Genomic DNA, 23,548 nt, shown 5'->3' with positions numbered 1-23,548 from the left:
TAGGGTGTCAATTCTGCTACTACATCCCTCCCTTAGCGAGCACCAGGGAGACACAGCCTGAATTATTGATCAAGGGAGACAGTTTAGGGAGAGCTGTTGGTTCTGTCAGCCTAGAACACCAAGACAAAGAAAGAGCAGAGCTACAGATGAGGAATGTGTACAAAATGACTAAACTTTCACGCCTGGTGAGTGAAGCTGGCTGTTGGGCACTGTGATGGCACTTCAAATCAAATCAAATCGCTTAGGGAGTGAAATAATGTGAACCAAGCCATTGTCGCACCATGCAGTCCAGAATGAGTTTTCTGCGCTGGAGGGTTTATTTTATCTTTTTGTTTGGGAAACTTTTCTGGTAGCTCAAGTTCCCACCCACACTTAGCCTCGGCAGCACACCCTCAGTGGGATTTGGGGGTGACTCGGTAGGGTGTCCTCATAATAACCCCGGGGGACTGAACACGAGGTGGGGTGCCACAGATAAAACCCCACGTAGAAATAAGACAAAGTGTATTAACAAACACTATAGCTAGTGGTGGATGGTAGAGGCAAGTAAAAACACACTAACCTGGTGTGACAGTGGTGGTGATTCAGACACTACAGTGTCAAGAACAAAGGGTTTCAAACATACCCCAGAGCAGTGGACAGTAAAGGTGATACAAACATGCAAAAGTGTTCTGCAATTTACGTAATTTACAGCAGGCCTCTTCTGCTCAGCAGGCCTCTTCTGCTCAGTGGGCTCCAGCTGTCTGGTGGTAATGAACTAATACACAACACCACTCACTTTGATTGTGGCCTTACCACCCACAGGGAGTGGAGGAGATAGAGAGGCCTCACCCTTACCACCCACAGGGAGTGGAGGAGACAGAGAGGCCTCACCCTTACCACCCACAGGGAGTGCAGAGGAGATATAGGCCTCACCCTTACCACCCACAGGGAGTGGAGGAGACAGAGAGGCCTCACCCTTACCACCCACAGGGAGTGCAGAGGAGATAGAGAGGCCTCACCCTTACCACCCACAGGGAGTGGAGGAGATAGGCAGGCCTCACCCTTACCACCCACAGGAAGTGGAGCGGAGATAGTGGCCTCACCCTTACCCCCCACAGGGAGTGCAGAGGAGATATAGGCCTCAACCCTTATCACCCACAGGGAGTGCAGAGGAGATAGACAGGCCTCACCCTTACCACCCACAGGGAGTGTAGAGGAGATAGGCAGGCCTCACCCTTACCACCCACAGGGAGTGCAGAGGAGACAGGCAGGCCTCACCCTTACCACCCACAGGGAGTGGAGAGGAGATAGGCAGGCCTCACCCTTACCACCCACAGGGAGTGGAGAGGAGATAGTGGCCTCATCCTTAACACCCACAGGAAGTGCAGAGGAGATAGGCAGGCCTCATCCTTACCACCCACAGGGAGTGCAGAGGAGATAGTGGCCTCATCCTTACCACCCACAGGGAGTGCGGGGGAGATAGGCAGGCCTCACCCTTACCACCCACAGGGAGTGCAGAGGAGATAGTGGCCTCACCCTTACCACCCACAGGGAGTGCAGAGGAGATAGGCAGGCCTCACCCTTACCACCCACAGGGAGTGGAGAGGAGATAGGCCTCACCCTTACCACCCACAGGGAGTGCAGAGGAGATAGGCAGGCCTCACCCTTACCACCCACAGGGAGTGGAGAGGAGATATAGGCCTCACCCGTACCACCCACAGGGAGTGCAGAGGAGATATAGGCCTCAACCCTTATCACCCACAGGGAGTGGAGAGGAGATAGGCAGGCCTCACCCTTACCACCCACAGGGAGTGCAGAGGAGACAGGCAGGCCTCACCCTTACCACCCACAGGGAGTGGAGAGGAGATAGGCAGGCCTCACCCTTACCACCCACAGGGAGTGGAGAGGAGATAGTGGCCTCATCCTTACCACCCACAGGAAGTGCAGAGGAGATAGGCAGGCCTCATCCTTACCACCCACAGGGAGTGCAGAGGAGATAGTGGCCTCATCCTTACCACCCACAGGGAGTGCGGAGGAGATAGGCAGGCCTCACCCTTACCACCCACAGGGAGTGCAGAGGAGATAGTGGCCTCATCCTTACCACCCACAAGGAGTGCGGAGGAGATAGGCCTCAACTCCAACCTGAACCCCCACTGCCTCCACTAGGATGATGATAAAATCTCAGAGTAACAGGACCTTCATGCCGATCCCAGCGCCGTTTGTAATTGAATATAAGTGATCTAAGAAAAGGAATAGAAGTAGCGTTGCCTCATGCCTTTGTTCTTGTGTAGTGCATCAGCAAGAAACTAAACAAGTAGCTACAGATGGTTGAAATCACAACAGAAGTTATCATTAGCATAATTTGATTCATGCTTGAACAATACCAGAGGAATCCAGCTTTGAGTATCAGACATTATTACAGTCTAATTAATTTTACTCTGTAAACCTGCGTGCACTACACTGTAGCATCCATCAATGAGTGAAGCAACTCACAAACTTAACTCAGTGTAAAATCGTTCTAAATAATTGAGTCTATGTCCTTTGTTCAATCATTCAATCTAGTTGTTTGTGGCGTAAACAAGTCCTCGCCTCACCTCTCCTAGAATAGCTGTGTTTCAATGATCGGAGACGTTTTCACACGTCACATGACCTCTAGGGGCTTCTGTAGTGCTCCCTCTATGTGTGGACAGCACAGACAGGTTCATTAGCTTCATGTAGTGTGAGGACCTAGTTGGGGGACTTTCAGAAGGCTGGTTTACAGGCTTATACATCTCTAATTAATACAAGACAATCGTAATAATTACTTTACTGAATTGTGCTGGTTTAATTAAGGGCAACATGTTTCCCCTTAAGTTGACATGCTGTGTGAACATGATTTAAGATCATCTTTTTCTATAAACCACTGAATAATCAATGATTGCGCACAGCCAAGATTTGCGCTTGGTTGAGAAGATGATGGATAGATTGTGAAATCCATTTGATGTAATTACCATCCATATTTAATTGGTGCGCCAAAAACACATTTGCACAGAGGCTTTAAACTCTTTCGATTTGTAACCATTATGAAGTTTACCGGCCCAGTAAGTGCTGAGTTTCCACCTGTCAATTTTTTCACGTGTTTGTTCCCTTCAAATGTCCCTCAAAGCAACTGACAAGTCAACCCTGTGGAAACCTCAGACACTGCAGTACTACAGAAGTCATCATCATCAGGATCGACCAACCAGCCTCAAGAATTTCCAGGATCTTGCCTCATACACTAAAGCCCCTCAGGTCGAACTTAAACTTTCACTTTTCTCCTTTCTGCTGACACACTACTGCTGATGAGGGGGCACAAAACTTTATGGTTATCTTTAATTCATTAATCGATTCATTTCCTTTCTTGTATTACAGCACACAATCTATTTTAAGTCATTAAACTGCAAATGAATCTCTCATCTGTGGCCCTATCTGACGCAACCTCAAGATAACCCCTGTAATGTATAGAATCCTGAAAACAATGCTGCCCCCTCTCTTAACAAAGTGGCACAGTGTGTGAGTGAGCGAGAGAGTGAGAGAGAGTGAGAGAGCGTGAGAGAGAGAGAGAGAGAGACTAAACATACTAATGCCTCAATGAACATCTTCAGTGACAAACTACAAGGGCTTTTTGAAATGTACAAAGCCATAAAATTGCGTTTTCTAAATCTAAGTAGCTGACATTTGACCACTGCAGTAGGATTGGAAGAGCTATCTAACACAATTTCCTTTGCAACATTCTGGCAGAGAGAACGTAATGTTTGAAACAACACCCAGAGAAATAGTTCTGTCAGCCCCGAGAATTGTGTTTGAGGAACACTGGCTCGTCCAACACTTTCCCAGGTTCTTATGATAAAAGAGACAGATCACAATTGGCTGTGCATGGGAATGTATCTGTGCATGGGATTCGCCAGGGCACTTGGCTGCCATCGTGGCTTAAACATTTCCTTGCCCTTGTAATGTCTGAGCCTAAGAGAGGGCTCTGGGAATTTTTCTGGAAAGTCTTGCAATGTTCTCACATCAAATCACATCATCCCTTTACATCTTTACGTTAGCTAGGAGATGTGACAGTCCTGGGGGGTTAGAATACGGGTTCAGAGAGCTGACAGCTGTGTTGAGAAGGTGGAACAACCAGCACTCCACTATAACAGCACCCTCAGCAATGCCCGAGAGAAAGAAAACAGAGAGAGGATGAGAAAGAGAGAGAAATGCTTTAGCCAAGTAGAAGACGGATGGAACAGAGGGAATGAGTGAGAAAGACAGGCACTAACTGGTGGTAATGAGTTAAGGAGTAGAGTGTTTGTTTGTGTACTGCTGAATGGGTGACTGGTGGGGCATTTTAGAGAGAAACCCAACAAGTGAAAAGAAAAGCATGAAAAACAGAGAGACAGTATTTCAGCATGGCCTCGGGACTTAGTCCTTGTCTATCTCTGCTGTCATTCAGTCTGTCAGCATGATCTACATATTAACCCTCTTTCCCATCACAACAGTACTGACCTACTGTCCGGGGCTCATGTCTAGCCAGCTAAGCTGTCAGCAGGTACCTACCGTGCTTCTACACCTGCATTGCTTGCTGTTTGGGGTTTTAGGCTGGGTTTCTGTACAGCACTTCGAGATATTAGCTGATGTACGAAGGGCTATATAAAATAAACTTGATTGATTGATTGATGTACCATTTAAATTCAACCGATTTCTTTGAAAAGTTCGAGCAGTCAGTACTATACTACACTATGATTAAAGCGTTTGTTTTACACACCAATGGACATCACATATAAGAGGGATTTTATTGTGATCAAATCACACAGATTAGGAAACGATGGCAGCACACTTCCATTTGATTAGCTGTTGCAGAAGGAGTTTATTCTATGGTGATCTCAATCGATTTGACACAATGTTCTCTCGTCCTACTGATGGGTGATCTTTAACCTAACACTTGTCTTTCTCTCTGCAGGGCCTTGACAGAGTTGTTGAAGCAGCCCGGCGAGGTGGGCGGAGTGGACGGTACCGGGGGTCACCACCCCATAGGGACCAATGGGATCTCTGGCAGGTCACTGCGCAGCAACAACGGTAAGCCTGTTTCTTTGGGAGCACAGGGGTTAGTACAGGAGATGTCTCTCAGTGTAATTAAGCATATCGGAAACTGATCCAGCAACGCTTTCCAAGCACTCTCACGAGGGCTCTTTTAGTGCTCAATGTACTAATGAGGACACTACTAACTCTGAATAGGGTACAACAGACTATTGCAGACTCTGGCAGTCAGAATTGAGAATTATACAGTCGTGGGCAAAGGTTTTTAGAATGACACAAATATTAATATCCACAAAGTTTGCTGCTTCAGTGTCTTTAGATATTTTTGTCAGCTGTTACTATGGAAAACTGAAGTATAATTACAAGCATTTCATAAGTGTCAAAGGCTTTAATTGACAATTACATGGAGTTGATGTAAAGAGTCAATATTTGCAGTGTTGACCCTTCTTTTTCAAGACCTCTGCAATCCGCCCTGGAATGCTGTGAATTAACTTCTGAGCCACATCCTGACTGATGGCAGCCCATTCTTGCATAATCAATTCTTGGAGTTTGTCAGAATTTGTGGGTTTTTGTTTGTCCACCCGCCTCTTGAGGATTGACCACAAGTTCTCAATGGGATTAAGGTCTGGGGAGTTTCCTGGCCATGGACCCAAAATATCGATGTTTTGTTCCCCGAGCCACTTTATGGCTCGGGGAACAAAGTTATCACTTTTGCCTTATGGCAAGGTGCTCCATCATGCTGGAAAAGGAATTGTTTGTCACCAAACTGTTCCTGGATGGTTGGGAGAAGTTGCTCTCGGAGGATGTGTTGGTACCATTCTTCATTCATGGCTGTGTTCTTAGGCAGAACAGTGAGTGAGCACACTCCCTGGGCTGAGAAGCAACCCCACGCATGAATGGTCTCAGGATGCTTTACTGTTGGCATGACACAGGACTGATGCTAGCGCTCACCTTGTCTTCTCCGGACAAGATTTTTTCCAGATGCCTCAAACAATCAGAAAGGGGATTCATCAGAGAAAATGACTTTACCCCAGTCCTCAGCAGTCCAATCCCTGTACCTCTTGCAGAATATCAGCCTGTCGCTGATGTTTTTCCTGGAGAGAAGCGGCTTCTTTGCTGCCCTTCTTGACACCAGGCCATCCTCCAAAAGTCTTCGCCTCACTGTGCGTGCAGATGCACTCACACCTGCCTGCTGTCATTCCTGAGCAAGCTCTGTACTGGTGGTGCCCCGATCCCACAGCTGAATCAACTTTAGGAGACGGTCCTGGTGCTTGCTGGACTTTCTTGGACGCCCTGAAGCCTTCTTCACAACAATTGAACTGCTCTCCTTGAAGTTCTTGATGATCCGATAAGTGGTTGATTTAGGTGCAATCTTACTGGCAGCAATATCCTTGCCTGTGAAGCCCTTTTTGTGCAAAGCAATGATGACGGCACGTGTTTCCTTGCAGGTAACCATGGTTGACAGAGGAAGAACAATGATTCCAAGCACCACCCTCCTTTTGAAGCTTCCAGTCTGTTATTTGAACTCAATCAGCATGACAGAGTAATCTCGAGCCTTGTCCTCGTCAACACTCACACCTGTGTTAACGAGAGAATCACTGACATGATGTCAGCTGGTCCTTTTGTGAAAGGGCTTAAATTCAGTGGAAATGTTTTTTGGGGATTCAGTTCATTTGCATGGCAAAGAGGGACTTTGCAATTAATTGCAATTAATCTGATCACTCTTCATAACATTCTGGAGTATATGCAATTTGCCATCATACAAACTGAGGCAGCAGACTTTGTGAAAATTAATATTTGTGTCATTCTCAAAACTTTTGGCAGCGACTGTATTTTAGTACCCTGTGTATATAGCCAAGGTATCATTACTTATTGTGTATTTATTCCTTGTGTTATTATTTTTCAATTTTTCAATAATTTTTCATATCTTGCCCGTAAGTAAGCGTTTCACTGTTGGTCTACACGAAGCATGCAACAAATCAAATTTGATTTGACGCGCACGCATGCAGACACTTGTTATTAAGCTAGGAGGACGGCTCAATTCCATAGAAAACCCTGCTGTCTCCCTCCATGGCTGAGCGGAAGTGCAGGGACAGGCTGGTCATTTTTAATGAAGGTATAATTATCTTTGTTCTGGTCCGGGACCTGTTGATATAGCACCACGCAGTTCATCTGTTTACTAATTAGATCCCCTCAAATCCCTCTGAACCCCATTCCCCTCCAGCGCGCACACACACACACGCACGCACGCACGCACGCACGCACGCACGCACGCACGCACGCACGCACGCACGCACACACACACACACACACACACACACACACACACACACACACACACACACACACACACACACACACACACACACACACACATACACACACACAAGCTTTGCTTTCATCTTCACGCTATTGCAACAATTCCTTTCTCTGTCACGTTCATGCCAACCTACACCCATCAGTCTCCACCTTCCCTTCATCTCCACTCTTTATTATTTTGCCAAACAACACTCACCCCCCATCTCGCCTTCCTTTCTCCTGTCTCTGACTAGCGTTGACCATTAAATGAGTCTTTAATTAAGTGGTCTGTGGGGGGCTGATACAGTGGGGCGTGGAGGCCAGAGAGACCCGTCTGTGTGCCCCCCCCCCCCCCCCCCAGCTCTCAGCATGGTGTCCCCGCTGGCCACACAACCACAACCTGCCACCACCCGCACGACCTTCATTAAGAACCACAGACCAGAGAGAGAGAGAGAGAGAGAGAGAGAGAGAGAGAGAGAGGGGGAGATGAAGCAAGATGAGAGAAGAGGCTCATTTGAGAGAGAGAGAGAGAAAGAGATGGATGGGGACAGAGAGCATGTGTGTGAGAAAGGGGGGCAGGTAGAAGTAGAAAGATGGAGTGCAGAGGATGGAAGAGGAAGAGGTGGAAGAAAGGGAAGGAGGAGCTTGGCAGAAAGATAAGAGGGGGAGATGGATTTCTGGAACAAATATCAAAGGAGAGGGCAAGACAGGAATGACAATGTAAAAGAATGGGATGGAAATGAGGGAATGTAGGGATTGTAATAGATAAGGGTAAAAGAAATGCAGACATTTAAAAAGATGAGAGAGACAGTAATGATGGGGTGACATATCCATTGACCAATGGATCCATATCCATATCCAAAGAAACGAATCAAATAATACCAGATGAAAGAAGGACATTGACTAGGGTATGATATTGTGTCATGATGAACATTAAAGAGAGGACTTACAGGTGCTGCCTAGTCTACTGAGGTGGATGAGAGTGTAAAACTCTGGCTCCGCACATGTTTTCATTATTGTTATTCCACCCCATACTGCTCTGCCCTGTAATCTCAGTGCTTTATCTGACATGATCTGGTCAAGGCTGCATCTAGATCAGCGTCTGAGAGTGTGAGGATGGGGTTAGAGGACAATCCTGGCAGAGAGTGTATGTGTGTGTTCAGTATGTGTGTGTGTGTGCAAGTGTGCTCTAGTGCCTTTGCAATAACAACTGAATATACCGTGCGGAGTGTTGAGACTGTTCCCTGAACAGCTCAGTATGTACCATATGTGAGGCCAACGTTGGTAGGGAATTATAAAGTTTGTGCATGTGTGTATTATTCTTGTCAGTGAGTGGCTATATGCTGGTAATTACAGTGTATAGGTATCTACATGAGTTATGATGGAATTCCATTTGGAATTGTGTGTTCCTGTGAGTGTGAGGGTGTCTATGTTAGAGTGTTTGGCATGTATTATATGTACTATAGGCCTGTGTGTGTGTGTGTGTGTGTGTGTGTGTGTGTGTGTGTGTGTGTGTGTGTGTGTGTGTGTGTGTGTGTGTGTGTGTGTGTGTGTGTGTGTGTGTGTGTGTGTGTGTGTGTGTGTGTGTGTGTGTGTGTGTGTGTGTGTGTGTGTGTGTGTGTGTGTGTGTGTCTGTGTGTGTGTGTCTGTGTGTGCATGTGTGTGTGTTGTATGAGAGCATTCTCATGGCAGTGAGTGGGACAGCTGGACAGAGCTGCTCTGTGTGGAGAGCTGCCCTGAGGGTCAAACAGCTCCCAGTGAACAGGCCATGCGTGTTCCTCTGTGAAACAACGGAGGGAAAGAGACAGAGACAGAATGACAAATAAAGAGACTGAGGACATTTTATATCGATTTTGGGGAATAGAGAGAAAGACGAGAACATGAAGAGAACGAGAGGAAATTGGGTAAGGACAGAAACAGAGGGACTGAAAGCAGGAAGTGAGAGGTTAACAGATGGAAAGAGAGCATGATTGAGAGAGCACAAAGCACAAGGGCTAGCCTATCCTAATCCCACTTGTTTCTGCTGTCTGTGAGCTGTGTTTGAGCACCATGGACAGAGCTAATGGTTCATTACAATGCAGGAGACTGACTGGTCTAAACTCCTTAGAACTGCACCATTAATTATTTAAGCTTTACTATATGCTTGAACAGACCGATCTCAACATTCATCATTTGTTAATGTTTTGGCAATAACGACAATTACACTACTGTTATTGAACACGATGAAGACAATGTCCCTGATGTTGTTGATGACGCTGATACTGTAGTGATGACGAAGTTGATCCTGCTCCTACAGTGGCTAACCGTTATCTAAACAAACACGTTCAGAGGACAATACTGCATTGAATAATCTTGGCTGGGCGGACTGTGTGCAAGTTCTATATTGGCACTGTTCCTGCTCTCTTTGTAGATAAGGGGGATCTGCAATTGTGGAGCATGTGTAATTTGCATGTTGCAGAGGCAGTCTGTGAGGGAAAGAGCGATAGCATCAGTGTGACATTGAAATCAGAACAAGAAAAAAAGGGAATGGTGATGGGCGGAGGGGGTGTACAGTTGGAGTCAGAAGTTTACATACACTTAGGTTGGAGTCATTAAAACTCATTTTTCAACCACTCCACACATTTCTTGTTAACAAACTACAGTTTTGGCAAGTCGGCTAGGACATCTACTGTGTGCTTGACACAAGTCATTTTTCTGTTTACAGACAGAATATTTCACTAATAATTCACTGTATCACAATTCCAGTGGGTCAGAAGTTTACATACACTAAGTTGACTGTGCCTTTAAACAGCTTGGAAAATTCCAGAAAATGACGTCATAGCTTTAGAAGCTTCTGATTGGCTAATTGACATCATTTGAGTCAATTGGAAGTGTACCTGTGGATGTATTTCAAGGTCTACCTTCAAACTCAGTGCCTCTTTGCTTGACATCATGGGAAAATCAATCAGCCAAGACCTCAGAAAAAAATTGTAGACCTGTACAAGTCTGGTTCATCCTTGGGAGCAATTTCTAAACGGCTGAAGGTACCACGTTCATCTGTACAAACAATAATACGCAAGTATAAACATCATGGGACCACGCAGTCGTCACACCGCTCAGGAAGGAGACCCGTTCTGTCTCCTAGAGATGAACGTACTTTGGTGCGAAAAGTGCAAATCAATCCCAGAACAACAGCAAAGGACCTTGTGAAGATGCTGGAGGAAACTGGTACAAAAGTATCTATATCCACAGTAAAACGAGTTCTATATCGACATAACCTGAAAGGCCGCTCAGCAAGGAAGAAGCCTCTGCTCCAAAACCACCATAAAAAAAGCCAGACTACGGTTTGCAACTGCACATTGGGACAAAGAATGTACTTTTTGGAGAAATGTCCTCTGGTCTGATGAAACAAAAATAGAACTGTTTGGCCATAATGACCATCATTGTGTTTGGAGGAAAAGGGGGAGGCTTGCAAGCCAGAAGAACACCATCCCAATCGCGAAGCACAGTGGTTGCAGCATCATGTTGTGGGGGTGCTTTGCTGCAGCAGGGACTTGTGCACTTCACTAAATAGATGGCATCATGAGGCAGGAAAATTATGTACCCAAGAACACAATGGCCTCCATCATTCTTAAATGGAAGAAGTTTGGAACCACCAAGACTCTTCCTAGAGCTTGCTGCCCAGCTAAACTGAGCGATCGGGGGAAAAGGGCCTTGGTCAGGGAGGTGTCACTCTGACAGAACTCCAGAGTTCCTCTGTGGAGATGGGAGAATTTTCCAGAAAGACAACCATCTCTGCAGCACTCTACCAATCAGGCCTTTATGGTAGAGTGGTCAGACGTAAGCCACTCCTCCGTAAAAGGCACATGACAGCCCACTTGGAGTTTGCCAAAAGACACCTAAAGGACTCGAACCATCAGAAACAAGATTCTCTGGTCTAAATGAAAACAAGATTGAACTCTTTGGCCTGAATGCCAAGTGTCACGTCTGGAGGAAACCTGGAATCATCCCTAAGGTGAAGCATGGCGGTGGCAGCATCATGCTGTCGGGATGTTTTTCAGCGGCAGGGTTTGGGAGACTAGTTTTATTTATCCTTTATTTAACTAGGCAAGTCAGTTAAGAACAAATTCTTATTTACAATGATGGCCTACCCCAGCCAAACCTGGATGACGCTGGGCCAATTGTGCACCGACCCTATGGGACGGATGTGATGCAGCCTGGATTTGAACCAGATACTGCAGTGGCGCCTCTTGCACTGTGATGCAGTGTATTAGACCACTCTGGAGCCCCATAGTCAGGATCGGGGGAAAGATGTAAGTACAGAGAGATCCTTTATGAAAAGCCTGCTCCAGAGCACTCAGGACCTCAGACTAGTGCTAAGGTTCACCTTCCAACAGGACAACGACCCTAAGCACACAGCCAAGACAACGCAGGAGCTGCTTTGGGACAAGTCTCTGAATGTCCTTGAGAGGCCGAGCCAGAGCCCGGACTTGAACCCGATCGAACATCTGGAGAGACCTGAAATTAGCTATGCAGCGACGCTCCCCATCCAACCGGACAGAGCCCTGCGAGAAGAATAGGAGAAACTCCCTAAATACAGGCGTGCCAAGCTTTTAGTGTCATACCCAAGAAGACTTGAGGATGTAATCGCTGCCAAAGGTGCTTCAACAAAGTACTGAGTAAAGGGTCTGAATACTTATGTAAATGTGATATTAAAGTTTTTTATTTTCTATACATTTGCAAAAAAATCATTATGGGGTATTGTGTGTAGATTGATGTGGGAAAAAACGATTTAATACATTTTAGAATAAGGCTGTAATGTAACAAAATGTGGAAAAAGTCAAGGGATCTGAATACTTTCCAAATGTACTGTATGTACAGTATTTGTGCATTCGTGTGTACTTGAGTCAACCTACCTTTATGCTGTCATGTTTGTGATTCTGTCATTGTTTTTTAGTGTTTGTTCTGTCAGAGTGTGTTTGTTAGTTCTGGCCTATAGTTCGAATCAGGGTTTGATTATTTGTTACACTGTCATTTTTTTCATTTGGTCCAGCTGTTTTCACATTGCCAAATTTCAAACAACTAAAATGCCAAAACAAAACCATGTGTTCATGCATGTCATTTGTTTATTGGACACAAATGCTCATGTTAACTCCATCTCTGATTATCAAGAAGAATAACTTGTGTGTCCCAAACTTCCTATTACTTTCACTTTGGTCTTCGAACAACATGCGGGAGGAAACAGTGGAATAGCCGCTCTAACTGCGGCGTGAATAGGCTGTTCTCAGCTCCGGTCTCCCCCAAGTTGCATCGGATGTGCTCATAAATGCGCTGCTAATCACAGAATGATTTATGCAGCCACAGCTGGTACTGTGTGCATTTCATCAAACAACCAATAGTACCGCTCACCTCTGGTTCTTTTCCTGTGTTTGGTCCAGACTGCCTTCTCACCTGCAGTGAACCGCACCACACTAGGAATTAAATAGGACTGAGGCCATCCTTTTGAGTGAGCCACGGTGCGTTGTTTAGTGAACTCCCTAGTATGGATAGTGTTAACACCAGTACAAACCAACGGGGGTAACCACTCCAAATCAATTTGGTGTGAAAGCCCCCTTAGAGTTTGTTCTGTCAGAGTGTGTCTGTTGGTGTTTGTTCTGTCAGAGTGTGTCTGTTGGTGTTTGTTCTGTCAGAGTGTGTCTGTTGGAGTTTGTTCTGTCAGAGTGTGTCTGTTGGAGTTTGTTCTGTCAGAGTGTGTCTGTTAGTGTTTGTTCTGTCAGAGTGTGTCTGTTGGTGTTTGTTCTGTCAGAGTGTGTCTGTTGGTGTTTGTTCTGTCAGAGTGTGTCTGTTGGTGTTTGTTCTGTCAGAGTGTGTCTGTTAGTGTTTGTTCTGTCAGAGTGTGTCTGTTAGTGTTTGTTCTGTCAGAGTGTGTCTGTTAGAGTTTGTTCTGTCAGAGTGTGTCTGTTGGTGTTTGTTCTGTCAGAGTGTGTCTGTTAGTGTTTGTTCTGTCAGAGTGTGTCTGTTGGTGTTTGTTCTGTCAGAGTGTGTCTGTTGGAGTTTGTTCTGTCAGAGTGTGTCTGTTGGTGTTTGTTCTGTCAGAGTGTGTCTGTTGGTGTTTGTTCTGTCAGAGTGTGTCTGTTGGTGTTTGTTCTGTCAGAGTGTGTCTGTTGGTGTTTGTTCTGTCAGAGTGTGTCTGTTGGTGTTTGTTCTGTCAGAGTGTGCCTGTTGGTGTTTGTTCTGTCAGAGTGTGCCTGTTGGTGTTTGTTCTGTCAGAGTGTGTCTGTTGGTGTTTGTTCTGTCAGAGTGTGTCTGTTGGTGTTTGTTCTGTCAGAGTGTGCCTGTTAGTGTTTGTTCTGTCAGAGTGTGTCTGTTGGTGTTTGTTCTGTCAGAGTGTGTCTGTTGGTGTTTGTTCTGTCAGAGTGTGCCTGTTAGTGTTTGTTCTGTCAGAGTGTGTCTGTTGGTGTTTGTTCTGTCAGAGTGTGTCTGTTGGTGTTTGTTCTGTCAGAGTGTGTCTGTTGGTGTTTGTTCTGTCAGAGTGTGCCTGTTAGTGTTTGTTCTGTCAGAGTGTGTCTGTTAGTGTTTGTTCTGTCAGAGTGTGCCTGTTGGTGTTTGTTCTGTCAGAGTGTGTCTGTTGGTGTTTGTTCTGTCAGAGTGTGTCTGTTGGTGTTTGTTCTGTCAGAGTGTGTCTGTTGGTGTTTGTTCTGTCAGAGTGTGTCTGTTGGTGTTTGTTCTGTCAGAGTGTGCCTGTTAGTGTTTGTATGACAGAAGCCTCAACTTCCATTACTGTGTTTGTGAGTTGGTGTTGATGTACTGGCTGCCTGGCTGTGTTCATGTGTGTGTTCTCGTATGTGTCAAACGAGGCAGATGTGTTTGATCACAGCACAGCTTCTCTCCAACGCCTCTGGCGCTCTTCTTCTGACCCCCCCAGCTGTCTTTACAAAGCCACAGACCTCCTACTCTCCCCCTCAATCTCTCCCCTCTTCCTCCCCCTTCAGTCCTGCCCAGGGGCGTCTGCAGGCTGGTTGCTTCTGCTACATCTCAACAGGCTAGACTGTGCAGTTTAAGGAGGGTTGGAGAGGGGAATAGGATAATAATGAAGAGTGCACAGGGCTTGGAGTGCAGCTAAGACAGACAGTGGCCCTAAGTCAGTTCTATTTGGATACCCTCTCAGCCAATGAGGTGTAGATTAGCATGGAGCAGCAGGTCCTGGACCAGTGCTGGGTCGTCTCTCAGTACCCTGTTGAGGATTTGGACTGACAGTAATGCACTGCCGCTGAGCTGTGGTTGAGGGGATTTGCATTGCGTAGATCCAGCACCCGGGGAACTTTCACTCTGTCATCTCAAGGACACCTCACACTATGGGCTACGGATGACACTCTAGAGTCTTAAGTGATGCAATATAGACAAATTATGGATATGGGGCTATGGGCACAGTATAGACATGCATTAACCTTATCGCCTCCTCCCCCCTCTCCACTGTAGCTTTGGGCTCCAACAGTTATGGATTGACACAGTTTTAGCTTGACCTTAAAAGGGCTGTAATGGTGATTGGGCTGAAGCAGGCTTTTCGTCGACCCAGTGTGTCTGTGTGTAGCTGATAGGGGGGAAGCTGAGCCCCTCAGAGATGTGTGTGGCTATACTTGAAATTACTGGGATAAGCCAGGCTGCTGACGTACTGATATTATGGCTTCCGGGCAGTTGAGTGGGGATGTGGCTCCATTCTGGCTCTGTTATTCCGTCATAATGAGACCTAACCCTCTCATAGATGAGCCTCCAGAGCCAAAAGGAGTCTACAGTGTCCACCTAACCCCTGCAAGTCTCAAGCCCATCATTACCAGTGGGGTGATGTGTTTCCGATTGGATGTGTGCTGAAGATCAAGTGGCAGAATCCTCAACATACACTGAGTGTACAAAACATTAAGAACACCTTACTCATATTGAGTTGCACCCCTCCCCCCTCATTTTGCCCTCAGAACAGGCTCAATTCATCGGGGCATGGACTCTACAAGGTGGCGAAAGCATTCCACAGGGATGCTGGCCCATGTTGACTCCAATGCTTCCCACAGTTGTGTCAAGTTGGCTGGATGTCCTTTGGGTGGTGGACCATTCTTGATACACACGGGAAACTGTTACAGTTCTTGACACAAACCGGTGTTCCCTGCACCTACTACAATATCCTGTTCAAAGGCACTTAAATCTTTTTTCTTGCCCGTTCACCCTCAATGGCACACAAACACAATCCATGTCTCAATTGTCGCAAGGCTTAAAAATCACGTTTAACCTGTCTCCTCCCCTTCATCTACACTGATTGAAGTGGATTTAACAAGTGACCTCAATAGGGAACCATAGCTTTCACCTGGATTCACCTGGTCAGTCTATGTCATGGAAAGAGCAGGTGTTCCTAATGTTTTGTACACTCAGTGTATATTTCAAGGTCACAGCATGTTCCCGTAATAAACACCACAAATTGTTCTGTGTTAGACAGAGTCATGTCCAGCCTGAGAGTCATTATCAGGCATAATGTTACCCATTGTAAAAGAAAGTGAGACCACTTAATGGCTCAACATGAGAGCAGAACTTAGTGAAGAACCAAGATGATCAGATAATGTATTCCGTTGAAGGTCACTCACACTGTGTGCTTTAATAGATCTACTCTCCTGTTTAAATACCTGCTGTGTTTATCTCTGTAGCTGAAACATTTCTGATCGGAAGCAATCCCATAACTAAAAGCCAGTGCACACGGCTTACGATGCGTCATAGCTGGCTTCCCCTAATTAAGACGTCTGAACGGATCAGAGACCCTTTAGACTTAACCATGGGTAAAGATTGCGCAACCAAGTTGTAAGAGGAAAAAAGCAGAAATGTCTGTCACGACAGCATCTTGTGCCCATTGAAAATATGGCGGACTTGGTTGGAGGCCACATGGGGGAATGAAAGAAACTGTGACCTTAACTTAAACTGTAACAGGGCATCTGTTTCTCTCATGCTGATGGTACTTTTAGCAGTTTTCATGAGATCCTAGTCCTGTCTAGACTGTGCACCTACAGTCACCACCAGGGAGGTTATAGTTCAGTGCCTGAGGCCCAGAATGATCGATCCCGGTACCAGTTATAGGGAGAGTGATGTTTGGAGCATACAGCACCACGGTCCAGGACCCATCCATCCATCACTGGAGAGTGACAGGAAGGGCTTGCTCCAGAACCCATGCAGTGGGAGTCCATCAAAGTGCTGCATGTGCACTGCTGTGTGAGAGACAGACATCATTTGTCAACAAGCCTCTGCTACAGCACTAGAGCTCTGGAACAAAGGAAGTGCCTGTGGACAACCCAGGTTTAAGTCAAGAGAAGAGGATGGAGAGGTCTCCAAAACCACAACCGGAATGATAGTTCCCATGCTTGCCCTGGTGCTTAGACTCCCCTAGGAAGGGTGTGTTACAGTACATTCATTGCCATGATTGTATTTACCAGACAGTCTTGTCCAAGGTGAAGGTGATTAAGAGGGGCTACCTGTCAAAACACATGGGACAGAACAGCAAGAGTCATTGGTGACACACGGAGAGCCAGGGTCAAACACAGTCACTTGGCACAGTGTTAAACTACAGAGTGTGCTTACTCAGACTTCCACTGTTTTGATAAGGGTGTACAGAGAGTGGATTTTCAGATGTCAAATCTCTGAGCCATGCAAGCGCTCGGAGGAGTTGGTGCAGGGAGAGAAGCCCCCTCGTGGAAGTGGTATTGATCTTAGCACACAGTGCCTAGAGAGGTGTTTGCAGAGAGTCGGAGCTGACACCACGATCAGGCAGCATTATGGGGGATCAAAGAGGCCCTGGCCTCCCAGTGATCTGACAACAGCAAGGGAGGAGTGAGAATTTCCTGTTGACTGACGCTCCAATCCTGCGGCTGTCGTCGAATGGAGCCTCTCAATCATTCATCTGAACACAGAGGAGGGTGGGGAGACAGATAGGGAGAGAGCGGAGGATGAGAGAGAGGTAACAAAGAAAGTGAGATCAACATAAAGAGATGGAGAAATGTTGCTTTGACAGACTAGGAGGGATACGGGGAGACAGAGAGATGGAGGGGGGAGGGTTTGTGAGGTGGCAGAAGAAGGTGAGAAACAAAGAGGGACTAAGGGAGTAAAATTGGAAAGAAAATAGAAATAAAGAGCAAAGAATGAAGAGTGGCAGAGGTAATAGAAACTGGTATGGAAGACCATGCAGGAGGGTTAGGAGAGGGAGGCATGGAACATTTAGGGAAATGAGGGGGACAGAATTTATAGAGCCATTGGTCAGTGTTCTGGAGAAGAGACCCCTGGAAACCCCTTCGACCCCCCTCTCCCCACTGTCCCTCGCTCTCTCTGTCCTCGCTCTCTGCTGCAGTGCTGCTTAAATGTCATTGGACAGCTTACATGTGGTGGGTGCGAAATGGGTGAAATGTCAAGCATGGTAAAGGGTGGCGTGCCTGTGTGTCATGGTGTGTGTGCCATGTGTGTGCCTCTGTGTTTGTGAGAGTGAATGTATTTGCCACATGCAAGGAGTGTTAGATTAAGTGTGAGTTCATGTAGTATTCTATCTATGTACCTTAGTATCATTCTGTGTGTGAGAGCATGTGGATAGGCAATATAAGGTTCCAAGGGAGTCTTTACTTGAGACATGTGTAGGCCTATGTTTTGTAATAAACCCTGCAGCTGTACACTTCATCTGCTTTCGTCAAAAGGGAGCTGAATCACTGATTAAAAATGTCACGGGCAAGACCTTGGCATATGAAGTCAGAAAAATAGTGCTATTATAGCAGCTGTAGGAATTAAGTAAGGATGATGTTGTAAAAACATGTACCATTCATTTTTATGATATGAAGGTTTATCTAAATTGCATGCCTCATTCTAATTTTTATTATCAAGGATGCATAATAAGAAATACAAATGTTATGTTAGAAAGACAACAGTTGTACAATGACCTCATTAGAGACATTAAACACATGTAATTACTATGCAGTGCACAGAGCCTGTGTCCCAAGCCTCACTATGAGATGGAGCAGCGATTCCAGCTGTTGAAATGTGACAGAATCCACAAATCAGAGCCTTAAAGGCTCAATGCAGCTGTTTTTATCACCATATCAAATCATTTCTGGGTAACAATTAAGCACCCTACTGTGATTGCTTTCAATTAAAATGGTCAAAGAGAAACAAAAATAGCTTCTTAGTTAAGAGCAATTTCTCAAGCAAAAATTTAGCTAGGATTGTCTGGGAGTGGTGTGTGGAGTGGGAAACTGAAAACTAGCTGTTATTGATAATAGATAACAAAAAATAAGACAGAGATAACAAAGATGTGAAAGATGGAGAAAGGTCAAAAGAGAAAGACATGTAAGTCCAGGAGAAAGCATGATAGAAATAGAGACAGGTTGAGCATCCACCAGACAGAGAGAGAGAGGGAGAGGGGGATAGAAGCACAGTATGAGAAGAGAACCATTATAACACGGGGAAAAACATGAAAAGAGAGTGATCGTTATTCTCAGTGACAAGAGAGCAGCTGGACACTGTGATATACATTTCTCTCAGTGTTCTTCTTTTTAAATGCCTCTGTTAGCCATCTGCTCTCCCTTTTTCCATGTAGTGTCCCTCTCCCAGTACACGTTTTTATGCCTTGTGCTATTCCGCAGTTCTCTCACAATGAGGCTCTCACCCTTTCCCTCTCTCCACACAGACACGAGCAGAGTGTACAGTGTGGTATATCATCTGCATGGGGGCTTGTTAAACCCTAACCCCTGCCCCAGCCCCCAAGCCCCCCAGCTCAGTGACCCATTCCGACACCAGACAAATCAGGTTCTAGCCAGAACATACCAAGTCAGGAACAGAAATAGGGGGGATGGCGAGATAGGTGATTTGAAGGTCAAAAGACTGGGCTGTCTGTTAATGCGTCTGCAGTACATCAATCACAGTTTGCAATGGTGGGTGGTTGCGCAGACAGAGTGTACACGCCTTGCACATGCTTGAGGGCTTTGCCTCAAATCAGACAGTGTGTGTGTGTGTGTGTGTGTGTGTGTGTGTGTGTGTGTGTGTGTGTGTGTGTGTGTGTGTGTGTGTGTGTGTGTGTGTGTGTGTGTGTGTGTGTGTGTGTGTGTGTGTGTGTGTGTGTGTGTGTGTAATATAGAACAAAGAAAAGTTCCAATGTTGAATCTACTGGTTAACACAGGATGGGTTTGAACACCAACTCTCGTACCAGAGCTGATGTCTACTGAACAAAAATATAAGCGCAACATGTAAAGTGTTGGTCCCATGTTTCATGAGCTGAAATAAAAGATTCCAGAAAATTTCCAAAAGCACAAAAAGGCCTACAAACCTGACTTAGTATTTGGTAGCATTGCCTTTAAATTGTTTAACTTGGGTCAAACGTTTGGGGTAGCCATCCACAAGCTTCACACAATAAGTTGGGTAAATTTCGGCCCATTCCTCCTGACAGAGCTGGTGTAACTGAGTCAGGTTTGTAGGCCTCCTTGCTCCCACACGCTTTTCCAGTTCTGCCCACACATTTTCTATAGGATTGAGGTTAGGGCTTTGTGATAGCCACTCCAATACCTTGACTGTGATGTCCTTAAGCCATTTTGCCACAACTTTGGAATTATGCTTGAGGTCATTGTCTATTTGGAAGACCCATTTGCGACCAAGCTTTAACTTCCTGACTAATGTCTTAAGATGTTGCTTCAATATATGCACATCATTTTCCTTCCTCATGTTGCCATCTATTTAGTGAAGTTCACCTGTCCCTCCCGCAGCAAAGCACCACCACAACATGATGCTGCCACCCCCATGCTTCACGGTTGGGATGGTGGTCTTTGGCTTGCAAGCCTCCCCTTTCTCCTCCTAACATAATGATAGTCATTATGGCCAAACAGTTCTATTTTTGTTTCATCAGACCAGAGGACATTTCTCCAAAAAGTACGATCTTTGTCCCAATGTGCAGTTGCAAACCGTAGTCTGGCTTTTTTTACGGTGGTTTTGGACCAGTGGTTTCTTCCTTGCTGAGCGGCCTTTCAGGTTATGTCGATATAGGACGTGTTTAACTGTGGATATAGATACTTTTGTACCGGTTTCCTCCAGCATCTTCACAAGGTCCTTTGCTGTTGTTCTGAGATTGAGTTGCACTTTTTGAACAAAAGTACGTTCATCTCTAGGAGACAGAACGCGTCTCCTTCCTGCGCGGTATGACGACTGCGTGGTCCCATGGTGTTTATACTTGCATACTATTGTTAGTACAGATGAACGTGGTACCTTCAGCCGCTTGGAAATTGCTCCCAAGGATGAACCAGACTGTGAAGGTCTACAATTTCTTTCTGAGGTCTTGGCTGATTTCTTTTGATTTTCACATGATGTCAAGCAAAGAGGCACTGAGTTTGAAGATAGGCCTTGAAATACATCCACAGGTACACCTCTAATTGATTCGAATGATGTCAATTAGCCTATCAGAAGCTTCTAAAGCCATGACATAATTTTCTGGAATTTTCAAAGCTGTTTAAAGGCACAGTCAACTTACTGTATGTAAACTTCTGACCCACTGGAATTGTGATACAGGGAATTTTAAGTGAAATAATCTCTCTGTAAACAATTGCTATAAAAATTACTTGTGTCATGCACAATGTAAATGTCCTAACCGACTTGCCAAAACTATAGTTTGTTAACAAGAAATTTGTGGAGTGGTTGAAAAACTAGTTTTAATTACTCCAACCTAAGTGTATGTAAACTTCCGACTTCAACTGTATCTGTGACCCATAGATGCATATCTGTATTCCCAGTCAAGTGAAATCCATAGAATAGTGCCTAATGAATATATTTCAATTGACTGATTTACTTATATGAATGGTAACTCAGTATAATCTTTGAAATTGTTGCATGTTGCGTTTATATTTGACTTCAGTGTAGTTAATGTATTATGGCGCCAGATTGAGCGAATACAGATGAGCTAATCCTCTGATGGGCTCTGGCGACACACACACACACATTCTGGGGATAGTATGATGGAGAGCTTGTTTCTTCCGCCTCATCTGTAGCTTTAGCTCTGCACGTTTGCCCATACACTCACAGCAGGCCTACAATTAGCCAGAACACGTCTGTGAAGCTCACAGCTCAAAGTACAGTAGCATGTTCCAGTCATGGCGACAGCATGAAAGGTTAACAACGGTACTATCAAACATCCATGACCTTACATAGACAGACACACAGTGACATGGATAACCGGCATCATTTCACCAGGGACTGTATGAGAATTACAAGTCAAATCAAATAAATGTATTAGTCACATGCGCCGAATACAACAGGTGTAGACCTTACAGTGAAATGCTTACTTACGAGCACCTAACCGAAAGTACAGTTTCAAAAAATACAAATAAGAATAAGAGATAAAAGTAACAAGTAATTAAAGCGGAGCAGTAAAAAATAACAATATATACAAGGGATTGCCGGTACAGAGTCAATGTGCGGGGCCACCGGTTAGTTGAGGTAGTATGTACATGTACAGTGGGGCAAAAAAGTATTTAGTCAGCCACCAATTGTGCAAGTTCTCCCACTTAAAAAGATGAGAGAGGCCTGTAATTTCCATCATAGGTACACTTCAACTATGACAGACAAAATGAGGGAAAAAAATCCAGAAAATCACATTGTAGGATTTTTTATGAATTTATTTGCAAATGATGGTGGAAAATGAGTATTTGGTCACCTACAAACAAGCAAGATTTCTGGCTCTCACAGACCTGTAACTTCTTCTTTAAGAGGCTCCTCTGTCCTCCACTCGTTACCTGTATTAATGGCACCTGTTTGAACTTGTTATCAGTATAAAAGACACCTGTCCACAACCTCAAACAGTCACACTCCAAACTCCACTATGGCCAAGACCAAAGAACTGTCAAAGGACACCAGAAACAAAATTGTAGACCTGCACCAGGCTGGGAAGACTGAATCTGCAATAGGTAAGCAGCTTGGGTTTGAAGAAATCAACTGTGGGAGCAATTATTAGGAAATGTAACATATACAAGACCACTGATAATCTCCCTCGATCTGGGGCTCCATGCAAGATCTCACCCCGTGGGGTCAAAATGATCACAAGAACGGTGAGCAAAAATCCCAGAACCACATGGGGGGACCTAGTGAATGACCTGCAGAGAGCTGGGACCAAAGTAACAAAGCCTACCATCAGTAACACACTACACCGCCAGGGACTCAAATCCTGCAGTGCCAGACGTGTCCCCCTGCTTAAGCCAGGACATGTCCAGGCCCGTCTGAAGTTTGCTAGAGAGCATTTGGATGATCTAGAAGAATATTGGGAGAATGTCATATGGTCAGATGAAACCAAAATATAACTTTTTGGTAAAAACTCAACTCGTCGTGTTTGGAGGACAAAGAATGCTGAGTTGCATCCAAAGAACACCATACCTACTGTGAAGCATGGGGGTGGAAACATCATGCTTTGGGGCTGTTTTCCTGCAAAGGGACCAGGACGACTGATCCGCGTAAAGGACAGAATGAATGGGGCCATGTATCGTGAGATTTTGAGTGAAAACCTCCTTCCATCAGCAAGGGCGTTGAAGATGAAACGTGGCTGGGTCTTTCAGCATCACAACGATCCCAAACACGAAGGAGTGGCTTCGTAAGAAGCATTTCAAGGTCCTGGAGTGGCCTAGCCAGTCTCCAGATCTCAACCCCATAGAAAATCTTTGGAGGGAGTTGAAAGTCCGTGTTGCCCAGCAACAGCCTCTAGAGGAGATCTGCATGGAGGAATGGGCCAAAATACCAGCAACAGTGTGTGAAAACCTTGTGAAGACTTACAGAAAACGTTTGACCTCTGTCATTGCCAACAAAGGGTATATAACAAAGTATTGAGATAAACTTTTGTTATTGACCAAATACTTATTTTCCACCATAATTTGCAAATAAATTCATAAAAAATCCTACAATGTGATTTTCAGGATTTTTTTTTCTCATTGTGTCTGTCATAGTTGAAGTGTACCTATGATGGAAATTACAGGCCTGTCTCATCTTTTTAAGTGGGAGAACTTGCACAATTGGTGGCTGACTAAATACTTTTTTGCCCCACTGTAGGTAGAGTTAATTAAAGTGACTATGCATAGATTACAACAGAGATGTGGCAGTGGTGTGGAGAGGGGAGGGGGGCAATGTGAATAGTCTGGGTAGCCATTTGACTAGATGTTCAGGAGTCTTATGGCTTGGGGGTAGACGCGGTTAAGAAACCTCTTGGACCTAGACTTGGTGC

The 23,548-nt window shown here is 45.3% G+C and overlaps 1 protein-coding gene across 6 annotated transcripts in view; it reads left to right on the top strand.

Annotated features, from left to right (window-relative positions):
* LOC129833182 (protein shisa-8-like) overlaps nucleotides 1-23,548 on the top strand; it is a 98,145-nt gene that overhangs the window by 39,160 nt on the left and 35,437 nt on the right. For all 6 annotated transcript variants that reach the window (XM_055897556.1, XM_055897555.1, XM_055897560.1 and 3 more), the window contains exon 2: nucleotides 4,943-5,058. In XM_055897556.1, the coding sequence (XP_055753531.1) occupies nucleotides 4,943-5,058 (116 nt within the window). The remainder of the gene's footprint in view (nucleotides 1-4,942; nucleotides 5,059-23,548) is intronic.

The sequence above is a fragment of the Salvelinus fontinalis genome, chromosome 34, assembly GCF_029448725.1.
Source record: "Salvelinus fontinalis isolate EN_2023a chromosome 34, ASM2944872v1, whole genome shotgun sequence".
NCBI lineage: Eukaryota > Metazoa > Chordata > Actinopteri > Salmoniformes > Salmonidae > Salvelinus > Salvelinus fontinalis.
The sequence above is the reverse complement of the archived record's forward strand: the minus strand, read 5'-3'. Positions and strand labels throughout refer to the sequence as shown.